This window comes from Hevea brasiliensis, chromosome 9 (assembly GCF_030052815.1).
Source record: "Hevea brasiliensis isolate MT/VB/25A 57/8 chromosome 9, ASM3005281v1, whole genome shotgun sequence".
Taxonomy (NCBI): domain Eukaryota; kingdom Viridiplantae; phylum Streptophyta; class Magnoliopsida; order Malpighiales; family Euphorbiaceae; genus Hevea; species Hevea brasiliensis.
In genome coordinates this window covers 8,470,444-8,492,594 of record NC_079501.1, presented here as the reverse complement: position 1 = coordinate 8,492,594, position 22,151 = coordinate 8,470,444, and the positions used below count along the sequence as shown (strand labels likewise).

Here is a 22,151-nt window from a genome sequence, read left to right as displayed (position 1 = left end):
CAATTTATGAGATATTCTCATTCTAATATTAATTTTAAGATTTATACGCTCATAATTTGATATTTTTATTATATTTTTTTGGAAGTAAAATTTTATTCAAATTAAGAGGCAACTGTGTTTATAAATATTTTGTTCACGAAAGAAATATACCGTTTAATTTTTTGTATAATGTAGCTAGTCTTCCATATTATGGAGTTGAGCGGGGCCCACCAATCGCCGTAAAACAGAGAGGCTTACCTATTTCCTTCTACAAAACTTAAAAACGGCTTAGGGCGCAGCCACTTTGAAGCCAGCAGTCCAGCTCTTCATTGCCGTTCTGCGTTCTGCCTCAGCGTGGTCGCCGTTTTCATTCAACACTTTGGAGCCATCGCAGTAACTGCATAGATTGAATTTGAACTGAAGGAAGAAAGCAAAAATTAGCCGATTTAGGAAGTCGGTTCGGGAGAGATTCAATAATTTCCCCAATTCGAGTGCCCATAAATTGAGGTAAAATCAATGAGATTTCTATTGGATTTATTTGTTTGTTTATTCTTGTTGAGATCTGGAACTTGTATATTAACAGAGAAATTGGCAAGTGATGAAAAAAATTTCTCCAAAATTAATTTTTATTACCTAATCAAAATGCCAAAACTTTATCAAATGCAATGTTCGGGTATTGTGTGAAATACTGTGAACAATCAAAATCAAAAATTTATATTCATAGTTTTCAAATCCAGAAGTACAGGTTCTGATCAGACAAAAATGACGACAATTCGCCGTTTCTGTTGCAACGATCTTCTCCGCTTCGCTTCTGTAAATCTTGACCATCTCACTGAAACCGTAAGCGCAATTTTCCATCTTCATCTGATACATTATGTTGCTGATGAAATGATACTAATGAGGTTTAAATTAATTATCTAGTTCAACATGTCATTCTATATGACCTATTTGGCGAGATGGCCAGACTATTTCCATGTCGCTGAAGGCCCCGGAAACAAAATCATGGGCTACAGTAAGCAATTAATTAGTTAATTTCCCTTTAATTGTTCTTTAACCCCTTGTTTGGAATGTAGAATTTTTGCAAGAATTCAATTCAATTGATTTTTTTTTTTTGGCTAATTCTCTTGCGTTGGGATGAAAAAAATTCAATTCTTTTCTTGCAAATGATTTATTCCAAATGAACCCAAAAAAGAAATTCGACAGAAAGACTGAAAAATGCGAAATCTGAATTGCATGTGGGTGGTTGCAGTTATGGGTAAAGTAGAAGGACAAGGTGAGTCCTGGCATGGACATGTAACTGCAGTTACAGTGGCTACAGAATATCGCAGGCAGCAATTAGCTAAAAAGCTAATGAACATCCTAGAAGACATAAGTGACCAAATGTAAGGCTTTCAGTATAGCTTGCTTTCACTTAATACAGGAACTTGTGCTATTTTCTGTTGACAACGATGTTGTTAACGGTATATTGTTTTCACCATACTAATCTCTAGACCACAGTCTTTGGAATTGCTTGAATCAAGTAAATTCAGGTTTTAATATGAGGGCTTTCGGGTTGTATCATTACTAGTTCAAGTATTCTTGTGTGTTAATATCCTATTGTTTGCTTTAGACATAAAACTCATTATGAAGATAATAGCATTCATTTGCAGCTTAATTTGCAAGATCTCATATGCTCTTTGTATTTGCTGATATGCATGTCATTATGTCTATGTCTAGCTGAGTTAGCATAGAAGCTTAAATTGTGCTCTATCAGGAGAGGGAAGAGAGGGGTTGGGGGGGTGGTGGGGGGGGAGGAGTGGTGGAGAAGAGAGAGAGAGAGAGAGAGAGAGAGAGAGATGGGGGAGGTGATTTAGATTACAATGGAGCTGTAGCATATTATTTTATTTTCAATTAGATATAATCTTACAAGTATGTAGAAACTATTTCTGGAAAGCTTTAAAAAACAATGAGAGGTTCGGTTTTTAGCACATTGTTTTCTTTTCTGTTGGTATTAGTTACTTAAGATGACAAGTGAAGTCTTATGAGGTCCTTTGAAATATACTTTTGTGGGTAAGACAATAATTCTCAATTTATGCTGCATAGTTGACTTCTCCTTGCAAACTATATTGCTTTCCAGTTACATTGAGTTGACAAATTAGTGTAGCCCAGAACCTCTTTATGGCATTTAAGACATTTTCTTCTCCTGTTGCCTTACTGTTTGATTTAAGGACAGTTATACAACATTATGTCTTAGATGGAATTAATTGGATTTGGTTAAGGCTTTTGTTTGATTGCATCTTCACTTTGTAAATTGTATGACATCCTAACTAGCATTGGTTTAAGAATCTTTCTATTTACAACTTTTATTTTGCAGTGATAAAGCATACTTTGTGGATCTTTTTGTTAGAGCATCAAATACACCTGCTATAAAGATGTATGACAAGGTAATGGTTCTTTTCTTTGACATCTTTTATGAATTTTTAATTTTGCTACTTGATCATATCTCTAGTAGCTGTAAAAACTCAGGCAAGTTTGTCTTATTGCAGGTATTTTGAACTTTAAATTTGATACGAACTATTTTCTTTTTCCTTTTATCAATGTTGCATTTAACTGGCTGTGTAAGCTTCCTTTGGAGTAGTCTCATGTGAAGTATTTTGTTTAGCGTTTGAGTCTTGAGCCTTGTTTGGACCATTGATGTTTCCTACTATTTTATTGATGTTATAATGTTGGAAAATAACTGCATAGTATGATCATTAAAAAAATAAATAAAAATGTGCAAAAGGTGCATGGTAGGTTCTTCTGCACTGTGAGAAACTGTAGCTGACATAAACGTTTCATCTCATCGACAAAACATGTTTCTATAGTGCTGCTGGTTTGGATCAGTTCCCTTTGTTAGGAAAATTGTGGAATTTAAAACTGCTAGGTTCTTGAAACGTAGACATACGGAGACTCCAGTTAGACAAGTAGAGCACATTAGGTTAGAGGATAGAAAGAAAAAAGGGGTAGACCAAAATTGACTTGAAGGAGAGTAGTACAACATGACCTAGAAGCATTACACATTTTTTGAGGATTTAACCCAAAATCGTTTAGAGTGGAGAAAGCGAATCAATATAGCCGACCTCAAATTTTTGGGATAAAAGCTTAGTTGAATTGAATAAAACTGCTAGGTTCTTGTTGCATTTTCCATTGGGAAATTGTTTTACATTTAGTTGAAGAAAATGCTAAAAGGAATGGAGCCATAACTAAACGAGAGATTCAATTTACAAGTCATATATGTGTAGTATTTTTTGGAAATGGGGTCCTTGTGGATATTCATATGTCTGTACTTTTTCCCCGCTTGCTTCTCAATAGACAAGATGATGCTTATTATATCCGTCTTCTTCATCTCAGCTTGGGTATGTAATCTATAGACGAGTGCTACGCTATTACTCAGGGGAGGAAGACGGGTTAGGTGAGTTTCCACAGCTGCCTGAAACATCTTTATTTCCTTTTAATTGAACTTCCATCCCCCGTTTCCCCTAGACAGATAGCCTAGCAATAAAGCATTGGGATCTCATTAAGGGGTCTCAAGTTCAAATATTGCCAGGTGGAAAGATGTAACACATTTAATGTTTTGATGTACAGAAATATTACTTTCATTGCCTCTGATATTTATTCTGTTGTGCTCTGCATTTAGATATGAGGAAAGCTTTATCAAGGGATGTTGAGAAGAAGTCCATCATTCCACTCAAACGGCCAGTTACCCCTGATGAATTGGAATATGATTAGACCTCCTTGACAAGTGAAGGTTAAGATGATGCTGATAATTGTAGTTCTTGAGATGAAAGAATAAGCTTTTATATCACCTGTTTAACTTGTGTCAAAAGAGATCTAAACTCTGTGACTTTGATTGTGATGATTTGATTTGTTTGGCATGAGAACATTGAAGATGAGATCTGTGCAGTTTTTTTTTTTTTTAAATGAAAGAAAACAAATGAGATCTGTGCATTAGATATTTTACTTGCATCAAAGGATAATACATCATTCAGGAATGATGGAGGAGACATTCCACTCATTCAAGCCAGACGTGGAAGTAGCAGCAGTTGCAAGTGTATGAGCACCCTAGTTTGCTGACCTTTTTATAAAACAAATAGAAACAATAAAAAGTTCACCCATGGGGTTTTCATATAATTAATAATTGTATTCAAATAAGAAAAATCTATTGATAAACCATTGAAAACCTGAAACAACATGAAGGAATCGAATTTCAACACGTGAAAGGCTTTTTAATTTTATCCATCCAAGAGAGCTTCCTGAGCCGCAAAAGCTTCAACCACAATAGGATCATGGCTGCCCGCCACTTAAGAGTTTTATATATTATAATTAATAATTTACGCAAAAATATTTTTTATTAATCATTTATATATTAAAATTTTAATAATTTTATAAAATATTTAAATTTTATTTATTTAAAATATAATATATAAAAATTTATGAATATTATTATAAAAAATATATATTTTATATTTAATTAATTATTCTTATGAATGAATTTAAATAATGAATACCAAAAATATAAAATATGAACATAAATTCATTATATGTATTATTTCTCAATTCAAAATTAATCTTAAATTTAATTATATATTATATAAATTTATTATTAAAATTTAATAAAATCAAATACTTACAAATATCCAATCTTATTCCTACAGCTAAATTTTTAAAAGAGCAGTCGAAAAGATTTAATAACTGTCCCTCACAATCTAATCCATTTCACTTGTTGAAGTACTGTGGTTAGATATTGTGTTATTCAATGTGTTATGGGTTATTGATATAGTATTTTGGTTTATTTCAAATGAAATTTTGAATTTTGTATATTATTTTTTAATCTTTGTTTTTTAACCCTATATTTCCAAATTAACGCTTAAAATTTTACTGTTAATCACTTGTGCATATACGAGGATTATATTAAACCAATGGGGGTGTCAGGTATTACATGATAATCATTGAGTGGTCTATTTTATTCTTCGGATTTCCGAAAAAATGGTTAGAAGAGCAAAGACCAGCAGTTGAGTTACTGCATTGGTAGGGTGCACTTTTGAAGGTTTTCTCAGGTTTTTTTTTTTTCCCTCTGTTTCTTTTAATATTAAATTTGATTTAAGACAATGTTCATATATAGTTATTTTAGCTTGCTGTAGGACAAGAAATTGAAGTGGAGATAATTAGGATTTCCACTGTTGTTTCTCACCAATGAGTTACCAAATCTCAAGATGTGGGATTTGGCTTCTCCTTCGGTTATAATATCTCCAGTTGAAGGGAGCACCAGCTTTTATAACATTTTCTTGGGTGACATTTGTCTGCCATCTTCACCCTGATTTGGATAATTTGAGAGAGCGATAAAGAGTGTCTCTAGCTCCTCCAAGTGGTTACTTCTTCTGGAAGGATATTTTGGTAAATACTCATACCAATTATTTCGTTCCATATGTCTGGATGTAATTTTTTTTTTTTTTTGTCCGCCAATTTTCTGGATTGTATTGGTGTATCATGTATGCCTGATATTCTAGCCAGCTACCGACCCAACATTGGATTTGCCTTTGTGGCTTACACAAGTATTGAAGAATCGGCAATTACTCTTTTATTATTATTTTTTTTTTTCATTTACAATTGGGTGACTTTTTTTATATTATACCTAACTTTTTAAATTTTAAGAAATTTATAATCTCTAAGTTTTTATAATCTCTAAGTTTTTTAAAATTAATTATTTAATTCTTAAATTTTATATTATATCACACTTTAGTCTTTATAATTTTAATATATAAAGTAATTTATTTCTTATATAATAAATAAAATTGTTATAAATATTAAAATTACATAAACTAAATTATTCTATATATTAAAATTAAAAGAATTAAATAATTTAATTCTCAAATCTATGGAATAAAATGTAATATAATGTAAAACTTATGAATTAAATAATTAATTTTTTAAAATATAGAAATTAAAATATAATATAAGGTAAAATTGAGAGACTAAATCAATTTATTTTCATTATGTATTAATTAGTCTATTGGGCGTAGTTACATTGCAATAATTGACAAGAATATGCACGAAATGATCGCATAGATCTTGCACAAAGAAGATGAATAAATTAATTAGCACACTTTTTCAAAGAGTACTTTAGAAATGTGATAGCTGATAGTCCCAGGATCACAGATGGCAGGGTAGTAAAAACTCTTAACCACTGTGAAAAATGTTTCCTTGATGTTAGAATCCATTCCTTCTGAGGACTTTTGGAGCACTAACTTCACCAGCTCTTGCATGTCACCCTCTATTTCTGGGGTTGTGCTTCTCTTGCTGTCATGTTCCTGAATTTTTTACAAATAAATAAATATGATCAAACATAGAATCAAATAAAAGCCCATTGGCTTGGTAGTGATGCGGACCCCACCCTACACTTCCCTTCCACAATATCAAATTTGAAGCCATCTTCCCAAAAGAATCCCAATTGAGCTTTGGGTGCCTTGTCAGAATCCATTGAAGGCAGATATATACGGCTTGAACTTTGATTTTTCAAAGCATTATATGATTCTATTATTTATGATAAAATTTGATAAAGATATAATACTGACCTTGTTCTTCCTGTAATGTCCAAGTTGGTTGCATATTCTGTTTGTTAGTTTAAAAAGTTTTTCATATTGAGAATGATAGCTCAAAAGCTCCTCAGAGATCCATCTTCCAGCTGACAGATTTATTGTTTTCACTATCAATTCTGCTTCTCCTTGGTGCCTGACTCCTTCCTCTTCCCACTCAAGGAGCCATTTTCCCCACTGCATAATTAATTAATTAATTAATCAAACAAATAAATTTAGGGCATTGAAATTAACCACATCTTCTTCCTCTAGCTGTACAAATGTACATAAGAGATAAGGCGTTTGAAACTCACAGCATGACGTAAACTGTGGCTAATGTCTCTTCCATAAGCCACCAGTGCGTCCAAAGAGACATCATTTAGGGTTCCAAGCACTGTCCTGACAAGTTCCTGCCTTGTCTTTGCTTCCATTGTCCTGCAACCAGTATCAAGTAAGACAAAACCGTATTGGTTCTCTCCAAAGTTTCCATACTCGATGCCATTACTTTTATATACTATTTTATTGTATTTAACATAAGACAAAGTAGTATAGTTTGAGACACACACACACAAAGGCATGTGACATCAGAAATTAATCTGATAAAATAAAGAAAGAGACGCATATCCAAAGGATGTGATATTATTCTATAATATATATATATATATATATATATATATATATATATATATATATATATATATATACCTTCCATTTGCAGGTCCTCGTGCACCATCCCCGTTTTTAAATTCTTGGACAAAAGCTCTTCTCTGCTCAATGGAATTATTGTTGTCATCGAAATAAGAGTCGATGGTCTCAAGCAAGATTGTGGTCTTAGCCCATGCAAGCCTCTCTTTCGACCTTTCTGGCTCAAATATGCTGGCTGCTGCCAGGAAATAAGCAAATAGGAGCTCTCTCTTGCTTATACCAAAATCTCCCAAGTTGCATCCTTCATACCACCTGTACGTTACATTGCACCCATATGTGTTGAATTAATTAGAATCATGATCCGTAATATTATTGATGATCCACATAATATTAATTAAAAGAAAATTAGTGAAAGTTACTTTTGAAAATTGTCCCATTCAACGCGATGCAATGCTTGGCAACTGTTGTAGTCAAGTCTTGCGAGCTGGAGGTACTCATTGTTGTTCACATATGGCATCCTGCGGTAAGTAAAAAAAAAATATATATATATATATATATAATTAATTATTAAATTGAAATTGACAACTTTTTCTTACTTAATTGGATTTTTTTTTAATTTTATTATATATATATTTATTTAATTTTGGCTGAAATTTAAATTGAGACTTCATAATGCTATAAATAATTTTATTATCATTAAACTATATATTATAAGTATATTTTTATATAAGGAATTTGGTATGTGGAAAATTTTTTTTAAAGTGTGACACAAAAAAAGTCGAATGATGAAATGAAGAAAATTGTGTGGAAACTTTAATTAATTAAAACCTCCAAGATTGAGTGCATCCCTTGGATTATTCCTTTCCACTATCTTTATAGGAATGATAAAAATTTTTTACGGTCAACAATGGAATACCTGTAAAGAGTCTTGCCAATCCATACATCATCTTCGCCGCCATACTGTTCTAAATAGAATCTCGCCTCCACTCGAGGCAAGTTCGCGTACCAAGGAACATCCAATGAATACTCAACCTCTCCTGGTAAGTCCTTGGTTATAATCCATTTATCGAGGACTCCATTAGCAGCTTGCTTTTCTTTTAGGAAACTGGATGAAAATTCCTTGGCTTCCTCGAGGATTTTCTCCCCTGGAAATAGCACCTGAGAAGCTCTATGAAGGTTGAACATTCCGGTAACGGCCTGCGTTGACTGCCCGGCAAAGCAGAAGAAAGTATCACCCTTCTTAAAATGCTTGAACACATCTGCCAATTGCAACAGGAATATGAGGATTACTGTAAATATATATTTATAGTTTAAGAAATATTTGTGCCCTGGATTTACCAGAAGAAACTTCATGGCCGTATAATCTAAGAACCCTGAATCCCATAGCTGTGTCGTCAATGTCATGAACCTCGGAGTTTCTTGCCCAGCAGATGCCGTCTTCTCTCCAATATCTGCGGAAACTCAAGTAAGCTTTAGGAAAGGAAAATATATATCTTCTCATTTTATAGATTCCTTAGTGATTAAGTTGTTTTGATTTGTTTTTCGGCTTCAAATGTCCTGGTTGACATACCTAGCAACATAGTCAACGCATTCTTTAAGCTCTTGCTCGAAGTATCTTGAAATTCCAAGGCGTTGCAAGCGATCCACAGCCCAGATGTGCTCGAATAGGTCAACCGGGTACACATTTGGTACTGAAAAATGATGAAAGTGTGAAAATTTATAAAAAAAAATGAACGTGGAGAGTCGACGTAAGATTTTTTGAAGATGAGGATTGACAAAAGGGAACTTTACCTCCTCCTTTAAATCGTTGGACTATCTTGTTTAAATATGCCAAGCAATTTTCATCTTTAGTTTGCATGAGTGCGAAGGCAGTGGAGGATGGAGAGAACAAGAATGACCCATCTTGGCACTGCAATTTCAGAAGCTTGTCCCACTCTAGGCCTGGCATTCCTTCCAAGCTATGGAGTAGTGTGGTGGGCACTTTGTGCATTATGTCTTTTGGAATCCTATTTCCAAAAATAAAAAAATGGAGAAGATATTATACAAGGAGACCTTCTATGGTGCACCGGTATAATTCATTGTAAGTCATTAGATGACAAAATAATGAATTTAAACCGTTAATCTATGTCACTTGTTACCGATATAAAAGGTTTTTTTTTAGGATTTTTATTTTATCATTGAGCCTTAATTTTCTTTTTTTTTTTTTTTGAAAAATTAATTTTTTACAAGTATATAATGATATTAAAGTAAATCTAATGATTTTAATCGCAAATAATTCTAAGAAAAAAAGTAAATAAAGCTATTAAACATATGATCATGCGACATGTTTTTCAAAATAGGAAGCCACATATATAGCAAGTTACTGGAAATAATGAGTTTGCTTTATATAGATTTATAACATTATATAGATATGTCTTTTTAATACACATGGCAAGCATGCAAGAATTTGAGAGAATTTCTTGACAAAGGCTCTCATGAATGAGTTGTTTCTAATCTTTTATTTTTTAAAAAAGAAATTGTCTAGAAAACCGTTGTCAAGAAAAAATATTTCAAATTCAAACTGTTATTACGAGTAAGATTTCTTGGTGTACTAATACACCGGTGCAATCTAGTATTACCCATTGTAAAAGATAATTAATAAAGCAAGCCAACATAATTATTACAGCTCAAGTTTGAGTAGTGAAAATTACTTAGTGAGCTTCAGATTTCTGCTGGCATTGATCTCTTGCAGGACAGGAGAATCCTCGGGAACTTCAATGTCTAACTTTCGCGCTAGTTCTAGAAGTGAAGGGAAAGCAACTTCAAAGCCGATGGGCATGTGCTCAGCATTCTCATCTTCAAGCTTACACAAGTTCTCTTTAAAATATTTCATTCCTGATGAGGATACATAAAGTTGATGTCCAATAAGTTAAGTAATTAACTTAGCAAGCACGTTTAACTTAAAAACAAATTAATTAATATGATGCTATAGATTAATTAATTAGCCTGGAAATTGATTATAACTATGTACGTTTTGCACTTTGATTAATTATAGAGTATGTTATATACCTTTCTCACACTTGTCTGGATGTATATTCCATGACTTCAACGCAATAACACAAGCTAGTGTATTGATTATCCTGTCATGCGCGGTAAAAATATCAGCATCACCCCATGAACCATCTGGGAGCTGATTATTGGCTATCCATTCAAGGCTGGATGGGAATTGAGGAGCGCCACTCCCGTTAACATCTTCAACAAGAGCAACCCATGCAGTGTCATAAGCTGAAATGCTTATCTCTCCATCTTCCATGGAATTCAACATGGATTTAATGGTTTGAATGCGTTTGATTTTCTCATGTGATATAGATACCTTAATTTGTACAAAAAACATACAACCACAATTAATTAAACTTAATTTGCATATATAGTTAGTTTAGTAGCACAGGAGAAAGTCAAGGAGAAAGTGACACTTCCAAATCACCTTAGAAACTTGCTTCTCTATGTCATCCTCCACAATCTCATGCCACTTTATAACTGGCGATCCATTTTTTTGATAGACATCGGGGTATTCTGCAGGATAATTTTTTTTACTAATTAAGTATAATTAAAATGACAACTTAACTAAAGCCAAGGATGTACATATTTATACATTCACAACCTTTTTGCTTTTGTTGTTATTTTTGAAGAATCATTCTTGCCTAAACTCGGTAAAACAATTAAAAAGAGACGTGGAGGGTGGTACAGTACCTTGAGTACGAGGCTTCGATATAGCACTGCATCTTGGGCGAATGTCAGCGTTACCTCGTTTGTCTTTAGCTCCGTACAACCAAACACCTGCAAAAACATATATGGTTGTTACATCAATTAACTTCTTTTTTCCGTTTTAATAATTAAGCTTGGTAACTTTAGAGTAAATTATCGGCCTAAGGATTACGGACGACTAAAAAGGACGAAATTAACTGAATTGTGAAAAATAATGAATGCTGTATGTGAAGCAAGAAGGAGGCGAAAAATCCAATGAAACCTTTTTTTTCTTTTATTTAAAAAAAAAAAAAAAAGAACGAAAGAATTGAACATTGCCCTCGCTTTTAGTGATTGTAGAGAATTGTATCCATGATCAGGGGCAGCATTTTTTCAAACAGAGCGCTGCGCTTATCATAAACCAATCAAAACATACAAAGAAGACGATTTGATCGGCAAGGAAAAAAAAAGTTATGAAAGAAAGTTGCAATCTTGAAATTAAAAGAATGACCGGAAAGCTTATCGTTATTAACAAAAAGGGGAAAATATTTGCGGGTTGGAAATGACAGGAAAGAAAAAGATAGACAACAAATAGTTGGGTTAGTGGTGGCTGGCAGAGCTAGCTAGCTCCGTCATGAGAAAAGGAAAAAGGGAAAGAACTTACCGGAGAAAAGTTGGGAACGGGGGCGGATGGGGGAGGAGGAAGAAGAAGAAGAAGAAGAAGAAGAAGATCGTGGGGTGGTGGCTGCTACGGTGGAGGGGAGGTAGGAACTAGACATGATGAGTGTTATGTTTAATTATTTATCTTCTTCTTTTTGGGTGGGAATGTAGTAGAGGATTAGGGAAGCTTAGGGAAAACTATGGGGTATTTAAAAGTGAAGGGGGGGGGGGGGGGGGAAGGAACCTGACAGAATCGACTTCCCAGGAGATTCCCGCTATTAGGTGCATGGTATCTATAATTCATTCAGGGCAGAGCTGTCCTTTTCCTTTTCATTTTCTTTACCTTTTTGGGGTTTTTTCCCTCTGTCTACTCTTCATGCTCACTGCGAAGAAAGTCCTCATAGACGGCTATTGCCTAATGGCTGCTGTACTGTCTAAGAGTATTCAATTGCAGTCTTATTTTACTCATAATTTTCTATCTCACCCACCAACCAAACCATCACGAAATTTCAACTTTCTTCTTTAAATATATTACATTACGAAATTGCAGTCTCGCACTCATGCAGTTATATATATATATATATATAACAAATTTAATATTATTATTTAAAATATTAAAATTTTAAAATTTTAGTAATAAATTTTAAATAAATATGTTGATAATTATTTTTAAATTAATAATTTTAATAGCCATAAGTTATTCTTTAATAATAATAATAATAATAATAATAATAATGTGTTTAATTTACGGTAAATATATTTAAAAATATTTTAATGAGTTATTTTAATTTTCTTTTAAAATAAACGAGATTTTGATTTTACTGTTATTAACTTTTTCAAATTAAAAATTAAGAAATCTCATCATGAATGAATAATAATTGTATTTAGTACTTAATATTTTTTTATTATTTAAATTTAAAATATTAAATTAATTACAAATTGTATTTTAAAAATTAAATTATATAATAATTATATATTACAATTGTTTATGAAATATAAAAAAATTATCATTAATAAAGTCAATTAAAAAATTTATCACTTAACATAATTATGATAAACTTAAAATTGTATCTTCTTTTGAATTTGTTTTATAAAAATTTGAACTACCTCTTCGTTAGAAGTAAAAATGGAATATATATAAAATTAGCATATATGTAATTAATAAATTAGTCTAATTAATCTTTAACTTTTCCTATCTCTAAATAAATTGAGCTTTCAAGATAATAATAATAATAATAATTAGTTATTATAGTATTAAAGTGTAACAATTAAATAATTTATAACTTATATATACATAGTTAGAAATTTAATAACTTAATCATTATTTTAAAAAATTATATAATTAATTAATAAAAAACAAAAAGAATTTAATGAATTTACTTAATATACATATATTAAAAATTTTTCTGAATAATAATAAAACAATATAACATGATTAATATTAACCAAAGTAATAATATTAGTTATTTATTAATCATACTATAAAAAATAATAAAAATTAAATATTAATACATATTTTTTATTTACTATGAAAATAAATTTTTATTTCATTTTTTCATAATTTATTTTATATATATATATATATATATTATTGAAAACATGTCTTCATTAAATGTGTATTAAAATAAGATAAATTAAAATAAAAAAAATATTAAAATAAATTAAAATTTATTAAACATATAAAAAAGAGAGAGATAGTAAAGTATTTTACTACATGTAACTACTTTTATAATATAATTTCAAATTATTTTATTTATTTTAAGATATATAATTATTAAATTTGTATAATTAAATGAAATAATTAAAAATTTTGAAATCATTAAATAAAAAATTTATAAAATTATTGAAATATATTTAATATTTTTAATTAGTTAGTCATAAAAATTGTGGTAATATAGTTACTAATAAAAATATTTAAAAGGAAATTAAAAAGAGAATTAAATAAAAAATAGAATTAAATACTTAATATAAAAGATAATAATTATTATAATTATAAAATATAATAATTTTTATGTAGTAAGTGCCACGTGACAAAATTAAGAGAAAATATATTTACATGGCAAGCTCTGTTTTTAAATACTACGTGTCATACCAGAGAAAAACCTTATATACTAAGGAATTATTCATGCTACTGTATGTGGTTATTATTAATTTTAATTTATATATATATTTAAATTTTAATATATAAAAATAATATGATATCTTAAATTTTTATTAATTACTATATATTTTATTTTTATTATTTTTATCCTTCAAACTTATTAAAATTTATCTATATATAATATAGATATAAAGATACGTAATGAGTATAAATATATATAATTAATATATGTATATATATTATAATTTACCTTATAATAATAATTGTTTATTATAGTACTTACAACTTATATATACAATTAGAGAATTAATAACTTAATTATAATTTAAAGTAATTAATTAATTAAAAATAAAGAAAATTTAATGGATAAAGTCATATGACAAAATAATAAAGAATGTTAAGTGATAATACTATGAAATAAAATTTCACGTGTCAGTTTACTGAGAATATCTTATGCTATATATGTATATATAGATTTATATCATAATTTTAAAATTTGATCTATTAATTTGAATGATTAAATAACATGTTATAATTATCATTGGTCCTTAAAATTATTAAAAGTTATAATATTAAAATCATGTTATTGTAATTATTATATATGGATTTTCTCAAAATTTATTTTAATTGTAATTGGGTAAATCATTATTATATTTCGTTCCTAGTATTTATTAAAAAATATGATACCATAATTTTTATAATCTAATTTTTTACTTAGATTTTCCCTTATTATATTAACATGCATGAAATACTAGCATAATTTCATTCTATCTCTATTAGTCAATTTTATCTATGGAGTGGACAAAATCAAATTTTTATTTTTAGCTTGACAGTCTAACAATTTCACAAATATGTTATTGTTTTAAACTATTTAATTTAATAATTGAAAATTTTAAAAAAATATATTATTTTACTATTTAAGGTATTTTAGAAAGAAAGGGTAAGTGAATTTTAACTATAAAATTATACCCAATAAATGTTATATACAATTTTATTGAATTTTATATTTTAATATTGATTTTGATTGCAGTAATGCCTCAAAAAGAATCTCATATCAATTTTTTATTGTACAAACTAGAAAAAGAAAAAAAAATCATTTAAATTTTCATTTAGAAATTTAAACTGAACAGGTCATTACAATTTTTTTTTATATGAAAGTTTGCCTCGCCATTGAATCTACTTTTTTTATTTTATAAAAGGCTCGTACATTTATGAGTGAGAAAATACTACACCGATTATATATTATTATAATCTGCCAAAAATCTTTTATTTACAAAATCTCTTTCTTATTTAATTTTTTTTTAATTTACAATTCACCAATGACTAGCTTTATTTTGTTAATATTAACAAAATGTTGGATTGAAATTATTTTATGATTAAGGATGAAGTTAAGTTGGAATAATTTTTAGCATTAGAATTAGAATTGAATTAATAAAGTTAATTGAAAATTTGGAGTTAATTATCTAATCAGCTCCTTAAAAGAGGAATATCTAATATTAAAGTGGGAGTATTAATATCAACGCTCACATTTTACATATATATTTCAAATTTCAATTGAACATAGTTATCAAATATAGTTAGAATACAAGTCTTTTTCTTAATATTAATCAGATAGTTGTCGACTTTAAATCTCAAAGCATTTATATTTTGAAAAAGGATGGCGATGTATAATTACACCTAAATCGAGATCAATTTGAAATTAGAATCCAAATGAACTAGTTTAAATTAAATTGATTAAAGTCAATGTTGAATTAGATTAAAATTAAATGGTTTGATTTCGAATTAAATTAATTTAAAAAATAAAAAAAAATTAAGTCATTAAATTAGATCAAAATCATAATTAGCCAGAGATTAAAACCTCTGTTAATACTAAATTGGATTTAAAAAAATAAAAAGCCATTTTGATCTTCTTAAATCTTAAATTTTAAATTTGAGCCGCTGAATGAAGCTTAAAATTGATCCTTAATCACTCTTAACAATAATTATGTGCTTTACAAAGGCTTCATTTAAAATAAATCTTTTGAAAGAAAAAAATTTAATTAAATTCTCACAAAATTATGCATGATTGATTTTTATTTTTTTTAAAATGAAAAGTTTTTTAAGTTAAAAAAAATTAAATTCTTTCATTCCAAATATGGCATTGCTTATATATTATTTTATTTTTTTTAGCTATTTGGTATGAAATTTCAATATATTATATCAATTTATTTTATGTTGAGATTTTCTCAGTAATTTTAAATACTCATTTTTTATATAATATAATGCACACAAAATTTTTAAATAATAATAAAATATTCTCCAATAAAAATAAATATTATTCAATAAAGATTTTTTATTCTTACCAAACATTTTAGAAAACCTAATCACCATCATGCACTTGGTAAAAACATCTCCAACATGGTAATAAATTATGGTTTATATCATATTTGGCCAACATAACAGTGGTTTCAATATTTAATTAGTAGTAAATTCAAATCCTATACTTTTGACATAGAAAAATAATTTTTTTTATTATTGTGGAAAAATTATATTTGGTGAGATTGGAAGTTTAGAACCCTAAAATTAATTTAATTGAGAGTCACTAAAAATAGAAAATAAACCCATTAATTGAATACAATCAATTCGATGTTATTGGATTTTGTTTAGATTTAAAATCTGCAATCTCATAAATATTTTTAAATTAAAATTTTATTTTTTATTTTTAATATTATTAAAATTTAAATTTATAAAAATTTATCGAATAAAATATGACTTTGGTGAGATTTTTTATTAGTGAATCTTTAGCTCCTGAATGTATGACTTTTTTTTAATTGAATTTTCTTGATTTAACATAATACGGAAAATAGCAATTTTATTTTACCAATATATAAATAAGACAAATCTTCAGAAATGTTTGCAGCCAATTGCCCCTGGTCAAGCCGTCAGGCCAGGGGGAGTAGTTGGTTTAAGAGATGGGTGCGTGTTCATGTTCTTGTCGCGTTTTGTAGAAAAAAAAGAGCTCAAAATATAATGAGACTGGAATTTAGACTTGGAAATTTTGAAGTTGAAGTCCACTCTCTTCTCTCTTCCCCCACTCCATTTTTAAGTCACTTACTGTAACACCCTCACATTGAACAGTTTCATACATTCAACTGTTCCGATGATTAGTGTATATCCAGACAGTCAGGATGTTTAAAATCATATTTAAACTATCTAGAAAAGCTATAAATAAAAATTAATAGAAATTATATGAAGGTAAAATAGAAATAAGAAAAACGAAGCATAAATGAGCCGAGATTCCGATGATGGGTAAACGAAAGGGGAAGTCACTACAAGTTCAGTTGCTATCCTAATTTTGTGTGGGACCCTGTGACACCTTAGGCGTAAGGAAAATTACAAAGCTAATGGTAGTGTGAAAATCATAGAAAAGAATAGAGAATCAGTTCGAAAAATTGAACAAGAGTTCAGGAAGCAACCTAGTACTATTGAAAAAATGGATCAGACCGATAAGGAACAAAATGGCTAATTCACCTTTAGAAGTGACTCTTGGCCTAAAGATCCATTAAAATATAGGAAATTAAAATTATGAAAAATAATTAGAAACATGAAGAGGTGTGGAAGGAAGGGAAAAAGGAAAAGAAAAGAAATTCAAAAAGTGAATTATGACATCATGCTTAAGTAAGTATGACACAATAATAATTTATAATTTTAAATTTATGAAATTAAGGGATAAATATTGTAAAAATAAGATAAAAATTAAAAAGTAAAATTGGTCTTCTTCCTCCTCAAATAGCCGTCCCACCTTCTCTCTCTAACTCTCTCATTTTTTTTCCTCCATTAACACACACCAAAAGCTTATAAAACCCTACTTTCCTTCATAATCTCCATAATTCTTAACACTAAATATTGAAATTACACCTTGGGTTGAAGATTGAAAGTGAAAGAAGAGGGAAATTTGAAGAGTTTAAGAAGTGAGGAAAAGCTCTATTAGAGGTAAGTAAATCCAAGCTTTTCTTTTCGAATAATTGAGTGAATTGAGTTTGAAATTGATGAATTTATGTGAGAAACTTGAAAATCATGCATGATTGGGAAGGGAAGAAATTTCAGCAGCCATGGGAATTAAGGAGAAATGATGTGTTTTAATCCAATTAAATGTGTATTCATGCTTAAATGAGTAAGAATAGGTGATTAGTACACTTTAATTTCATGAATTGTGATAATTGAAAAAATTAGGGCTCTTGGTGATTAGGGTTTTGAATGAAATTGGAAATTTTTGAGAATTAATGACCAATTGGTATTATTGATGCTCAATTTGGTCAATTGGTGTGTTTATAAGTGTAAGTTGATAGATTGAATTGAATTGAAATGTGAATGTGGAATGGCCAAATTCTAGCAGCTTGACCTTTGTTCATTTAGGAGGCTATAAGTTGAATTATGTTGATCCAATTAGAGATGAAAATAGGGTAATAATGCAATAATTTTCATGTAGAAGCCTTGCCCTAAAATTGATCCCAAGTGGACTTAAAATCTGCTTGAATCCGGATTTGGTACCCTGCTATTGGACAAAATTGACCAAATAAATAGTATATATTCAAATGTGTAGAGAGGTCCAAATGACCTGATTTTTATGGCCATGGAAAGCTTAGACATAGTAGAACAACTTTTATGAAGAATAGAAACCCAAATTCTGACCATAATACATTCAAATTGCTAATCAAAGTTAAGTCATCAAAACTACTAGAACCCTAAATTGTCCAAAAAATCTGGAAATGACCAATCTGGCCAGTTATGATTAAAATGCCATAACTTGAGCTACAAAACTCCAAATGGAGTGATTCAAAAAGGATATTAAACTAGACACATTAAGGAACAACTTTGATGAAGAAAGTTTAGCCAAATTTCTACTGTAGATTAGTCCAATAGAACAGTAAACCTTAGAAACAAAAACTGAAATTTTGGGATTAATTCTAATACGCTTTGAAATTCAATTGGCAACCAATGCCAATAAAATTGTGACCGAAAATGTGGTAGGATCACGTGTTTAGAAATTTTATACCTACTAATTATGAAAAAGTTAATATTTTGAATGAATAGTAATGTGAATAGTAACCACAAACATACAAAATACAAAGAACTTAACTCTTAGGAGAATTTGTAAGTAAAATTAAGTATGCAAGAATTCAATTGTTGGATTTATTATTAGAAATGGTTTGAAAGGCTATTGAAATACTTTATGTGGAAACCTAATATTTTATCTATTTATTTATTTTAATTAGCTAACAATAATTTAATATAATTATCTAAAAAAAATATTTTGTTGGATGACCAACTTATTTATTTATATATATATATATTATTTTTGAAATTAAATATACATGTGTAATCTGAACAACTCAATTCAATAATAACTCTTATCCCATTCTACACCTAATAGAACTCTTGAAATATATATACCAGAATCATTTCTTCTGCCATACTTTGGTCTCAAAACTTGTTTGTCACCTCCTTTTATACCAAATATTCTCAACAAGTATTTTCATCATCTTTTATTTATTGTTAAAAATTTACGATTTATAATCTGATGTGCATAGAAAAACCATAAATTTTTACTTCTTTATTCATCACCTTCGATTCTGTTTTCAAGGTAAAAATTATCGGTCTTTGTTCAATAATGGGTGAATCTAATTTTATTTTATTTTCTTGATTTATTACAACTACTCTAGAAATTTATTTTTTTTCTTTAATCATTGATATTGAATTTGGTTGATCATGATTACTGTTGGACAATAATTTATTTTTATAATATATATATATATATATATATATATATTAAAGTTATTTTGTTTTATTATTATTTGATATTTTTCTTTTATATTTGGGTGTGTAGGAGATTTGAATATTCAATCTGTCAATTGAAATTGTCTCTCTTCTATTGAAAATAACCATTGTCTTGGAGGTTCCAGGTGAGTAGTTGTTATAGTACATAGCACCGTTTTAGTCCCTTTTAAAATTTCTTAGCATTAAATTTGTTATTAAATGAAAATTTAAATTAATATTTTAACAATTATTTTACATGTGATTTCTAGAGTTTTATTTTATTATCGAATTTTATTTCGATTTTGATTAAATAATTAATTTTATCAATTATCTCTCCATTAGAGCCATTAGGATTCCGGGAACAGGCATTTAATATCTTTTATATTGATTGATATCTAATTGTAGAATTAACAGATGTGTTACGCGGAATTGATTGAGATTGATTTGATCTTATTGACTCTCTGAAATTGTTGAAATAAATTGTTGGAATTACACTGTCAGTTATTACTCTTTATCTGAAATTTTGGGTTGATTTTGATTGATTTATGGAAATTGATTTTCTGTTTTGAATTGGTACCTGTACCCAGTATCTGTATCTGCCATCTGGCCAGCCGTGTGGACTATCACGGTATTAGGTTGCATTGTTGAGTCATGCATCATTACAATTTATGGTTTGCATTAGTATCATATACATTGATATCGGTGAAGGAGGAGGAAGATATCTAATATCTGCTAGCGCTGACCATATTGCCTTTGGTGATGTGGGGTATCATCATCCTGGTGTACTGTACCATAAAATTTTTATTGAATGAATTTCTTTTATATATATGTTTTATGAAATTATTTTATTAATGATTTTGATAGCATGAGCATGATTTTATTGAATATAAAATTTATTGTGAAATTAGTCAAGCGTCTGTCTGTTCCTATTCCGTTGTGTGCTATAATTATCATTCACTGAGTATTAACTCAAACCACGTTTTCTCTATCTGTTATTTGTTTCAGATCAGTAGAGTTCTACAACTGATCTAAATATTCAGTCCATTTTCTAAAGAGGGATAATTTTTAATTTTGATCTAAATATAAAAATTTTTTGATAATTCATGTTTTCTAGGGCTAATAATTAGTTTAGTTTATTAAACAGTTTAAGTTTTTATTTGAAATCTGTAGAGACTCCACAGTTTACTTATGGGATATTTATGATGTTTATTCAGTATTTGTTTATTTGGATTTTGTCTATTTTTTTGGGATTAGTAAGTGACAATATATTTATTCAAGATACTCTGATAAGGCTTGCATGATTTAAGAATACTTAAATTATGCGCCGATCACGGCTCAGAATTTTGGGTCATGACAAAGTTGGTATCAAAGCCTGGTTGAGGTCTAGTAAACTTGTGAAGCATAGGATCCTTAACGTCTTTTCAGTTTATTATTGCTTTAGATGTCTGCGTCCTTTGTACTTTTTCACCTGTCTTAATTTGGCTCACATTTTCAGACTTAATGATTATTTATTAAAATAAATAGGTGCTTGGGTTTGTTAGACGTAAGAGGAGAACTAGGGCGAAGGGTCTTAATGGTGCAAACCTTGATCTAACAAGGGAGGTACCACCTTAAACTATTAATCAGACATCTGAACAGATGCCTACGGCTAAGACTGGGGTACAACTATTTCAATTAGCTACTGCAGCTCAAGCACCTAGAGTTGGTCAGGTTACTGTGACAGATTTGGCAGCGGTATTGCATGCAGTGAATCGTGTTATTAATACTATAACTAAGTACCTTACAACTCAACAATAGCAACCAGTGGTTAGCCTTATTTTAACACCAGCTTAGGATAGGGCTCAATTTATTGACTCTACAGAATTTCTCAAGCTAAAACCAAAGGAGTTCACTAGAGAGGATGTATTAGCTAATCCCTTTGATTTTCTAGGTAACATGGAGAGGTGCTATGACACTATGGGTTGCAGTAGTGCTAGGATGGTGATGTTGGCAGGAAATCAGCTTAAGGGAGTTGCTCGTGAGTGCTATATCTCTAAGAAGAATGGGCGACCCAAATGTTCTATTCTAGCATGAGTTTCACTCTCTCTTCTTAGAGTGATTTCTCCCTCTTAGTGTTCAAGAGGCCAAGGCTTTGGATTTTGAAATCATGAAGCAAGGCAAAATGACAGTTACAGAGTATGAGATAAAGTTTACCAAATTATCTCGCTTTGGTAAACACTTGATTCCAAATGAGGAGAAGAAGGCTCACAGATTTGAAAGGGGCTTACGAGACAAGCTAATTGATCGTGTAGCTCCTTTACGACTACCTAAATATAAGGAGGTGATTGATCGGGCTAGACAGATGAAGATGTATGATGATGAATGTTGGGCTCGTGAGCAGCATAAGTGGTTTAAGAAAGATGGTCAAGGTAATTAATTTAACAAAGGACAGAGTCATCAAGGCTCTTATCAAGGTAATAAATAGGGTTTTCAGTCTACAATTGGTAATAGGGCACATCAATCTGGAGTTAGTCAGGGATGTTGGCAGAGGACTCATGCAGGGAATGCTCAATATAGTCAGATTAGCACTGGGCCTGTTTCCACTCCTTGTCAGCATTATGGTAAGCTACATAAGGGCACTTGACATTGGGTCACTGAAGTATGCTTTGGTTGTGGAC

The 22,151-nt window shown here is 29.8% G+C and overlaps 2 protein-coding genes across 3 annotated transcripts; one reads left to right on the top strand and one right to left on the bottom strand.

Moving 5' to 3' along the window:
• The first annotated feature begins 127 nt into the window (after positions 1-127).
• LOC110643312 (N-terminal acetyltransferase B complex catalytic subunit NAA20) lies at positions 128-3,890 on the top strand. 2 transcript variants are annotated; one of them, XM_021795659.2, is made up of 7 exons: positions 128-486; positions 725-819; positions 901-991; positions 1,229-1,361; positions 2,333-2,402; positions 3,349-3,409; positions 3,635-3,890. In XM_021795659.2, the coding sequence occupies exons 2-7, from the start codon at positions 742-744 to the stop codon at positions 3,724-3,726; spliced, it is 525 nt and encodes a 174-aa protein (XP_021651351.1). In that variant the 5' UTR covers positions 128-486; positions 725-741; the 3' UTR covers positions 3,727-3,890. The 2 variants fall into 2 exon arrangements, with proteins under 2 accessions (XP_021651351.1, XP_021651350.1); XM_021795658.2 differs by having other exon boundaries at positions 131-486; positions 717-819.
• Positions 3,891-5,961: 2,071 nt separating this feature from the next.
• Positions 5,962-11,793, bottom strand: LOC110673038 (ent-copalyl diphosphate synthase 1). Its single transcript, XM_058152715.1, has 14 exons — positions 11,602-11,793; positions 10,944-11,030; positions 10,678-10,766; positions 10,263-10,566; positions 9,905-10,088; positions 9,006-9,220; positions 8,785-8,905; positions 8,553-8,665; positions 8,131-8,473; positions 7,634-7,732; positions 7,275-7,526; positions 6,884-7,004; positions 6,570-6,767; positions 5,962-6,305 (listed from the first exon to the last, which is right to left on the bottom strand). The coding sequence occupies exons 1-14, from the start codon at positions 11,714-11,716 to the stop codon at positions 6,093-6,095; spliced, it is 2,454 nt and encodes an 817-aa protein (XP_058008698.1). The 5' UTR covers positions 11,717-11,793; the 3' UTR covers positions 5,962-6,092.
• Positions 11,794-22,151: the final 10,358 nt, after the last annotated feature.

Coding starts and splice junctions, on each gene's coding strand:
- LOC110673038 (XM_058152715.1), bottom strand. CDS start 11,716: ATGTCTAGTTCCTACCTCCCCTCCACCGTAGCAGCCACCACCCCACGA. Junction 10,767..10,943: donor ATCGAAGCCTCGTACTCAAG/GTACTGTACCAC, acceptor ATTATCCTGCAG/AATACCCCGATGTCTATCAA. Junction 8,906..9,005: donor CCAACGATTTAAAGGAGGAG/GTAAAGTTCCCT, acceptor ATCATTTTTCAG/TACCAAATGTGTACCCGGTT.
- LOC110643312 (XM_021795659.2), top strand. CDS start 742: ATGACGACAATTCGCCGTTTCTGTTGCAACGATCTTCTCCGCTTCGCT. Junction 992..1,228: donor AAACAAAATCATGGGCTACA/GTAAGCAATTAA, acceptor GGGTGGTTGCAG/TTATGGGTAAAGTAGAAGGA. Junction 3,410..3,634: donor AGGGGAGGAAGACGGGTTAG/GTGAGTTTCCAC, acceptor CTCTGCATTTAG/ATATGAGGAAAGCTTTATCA.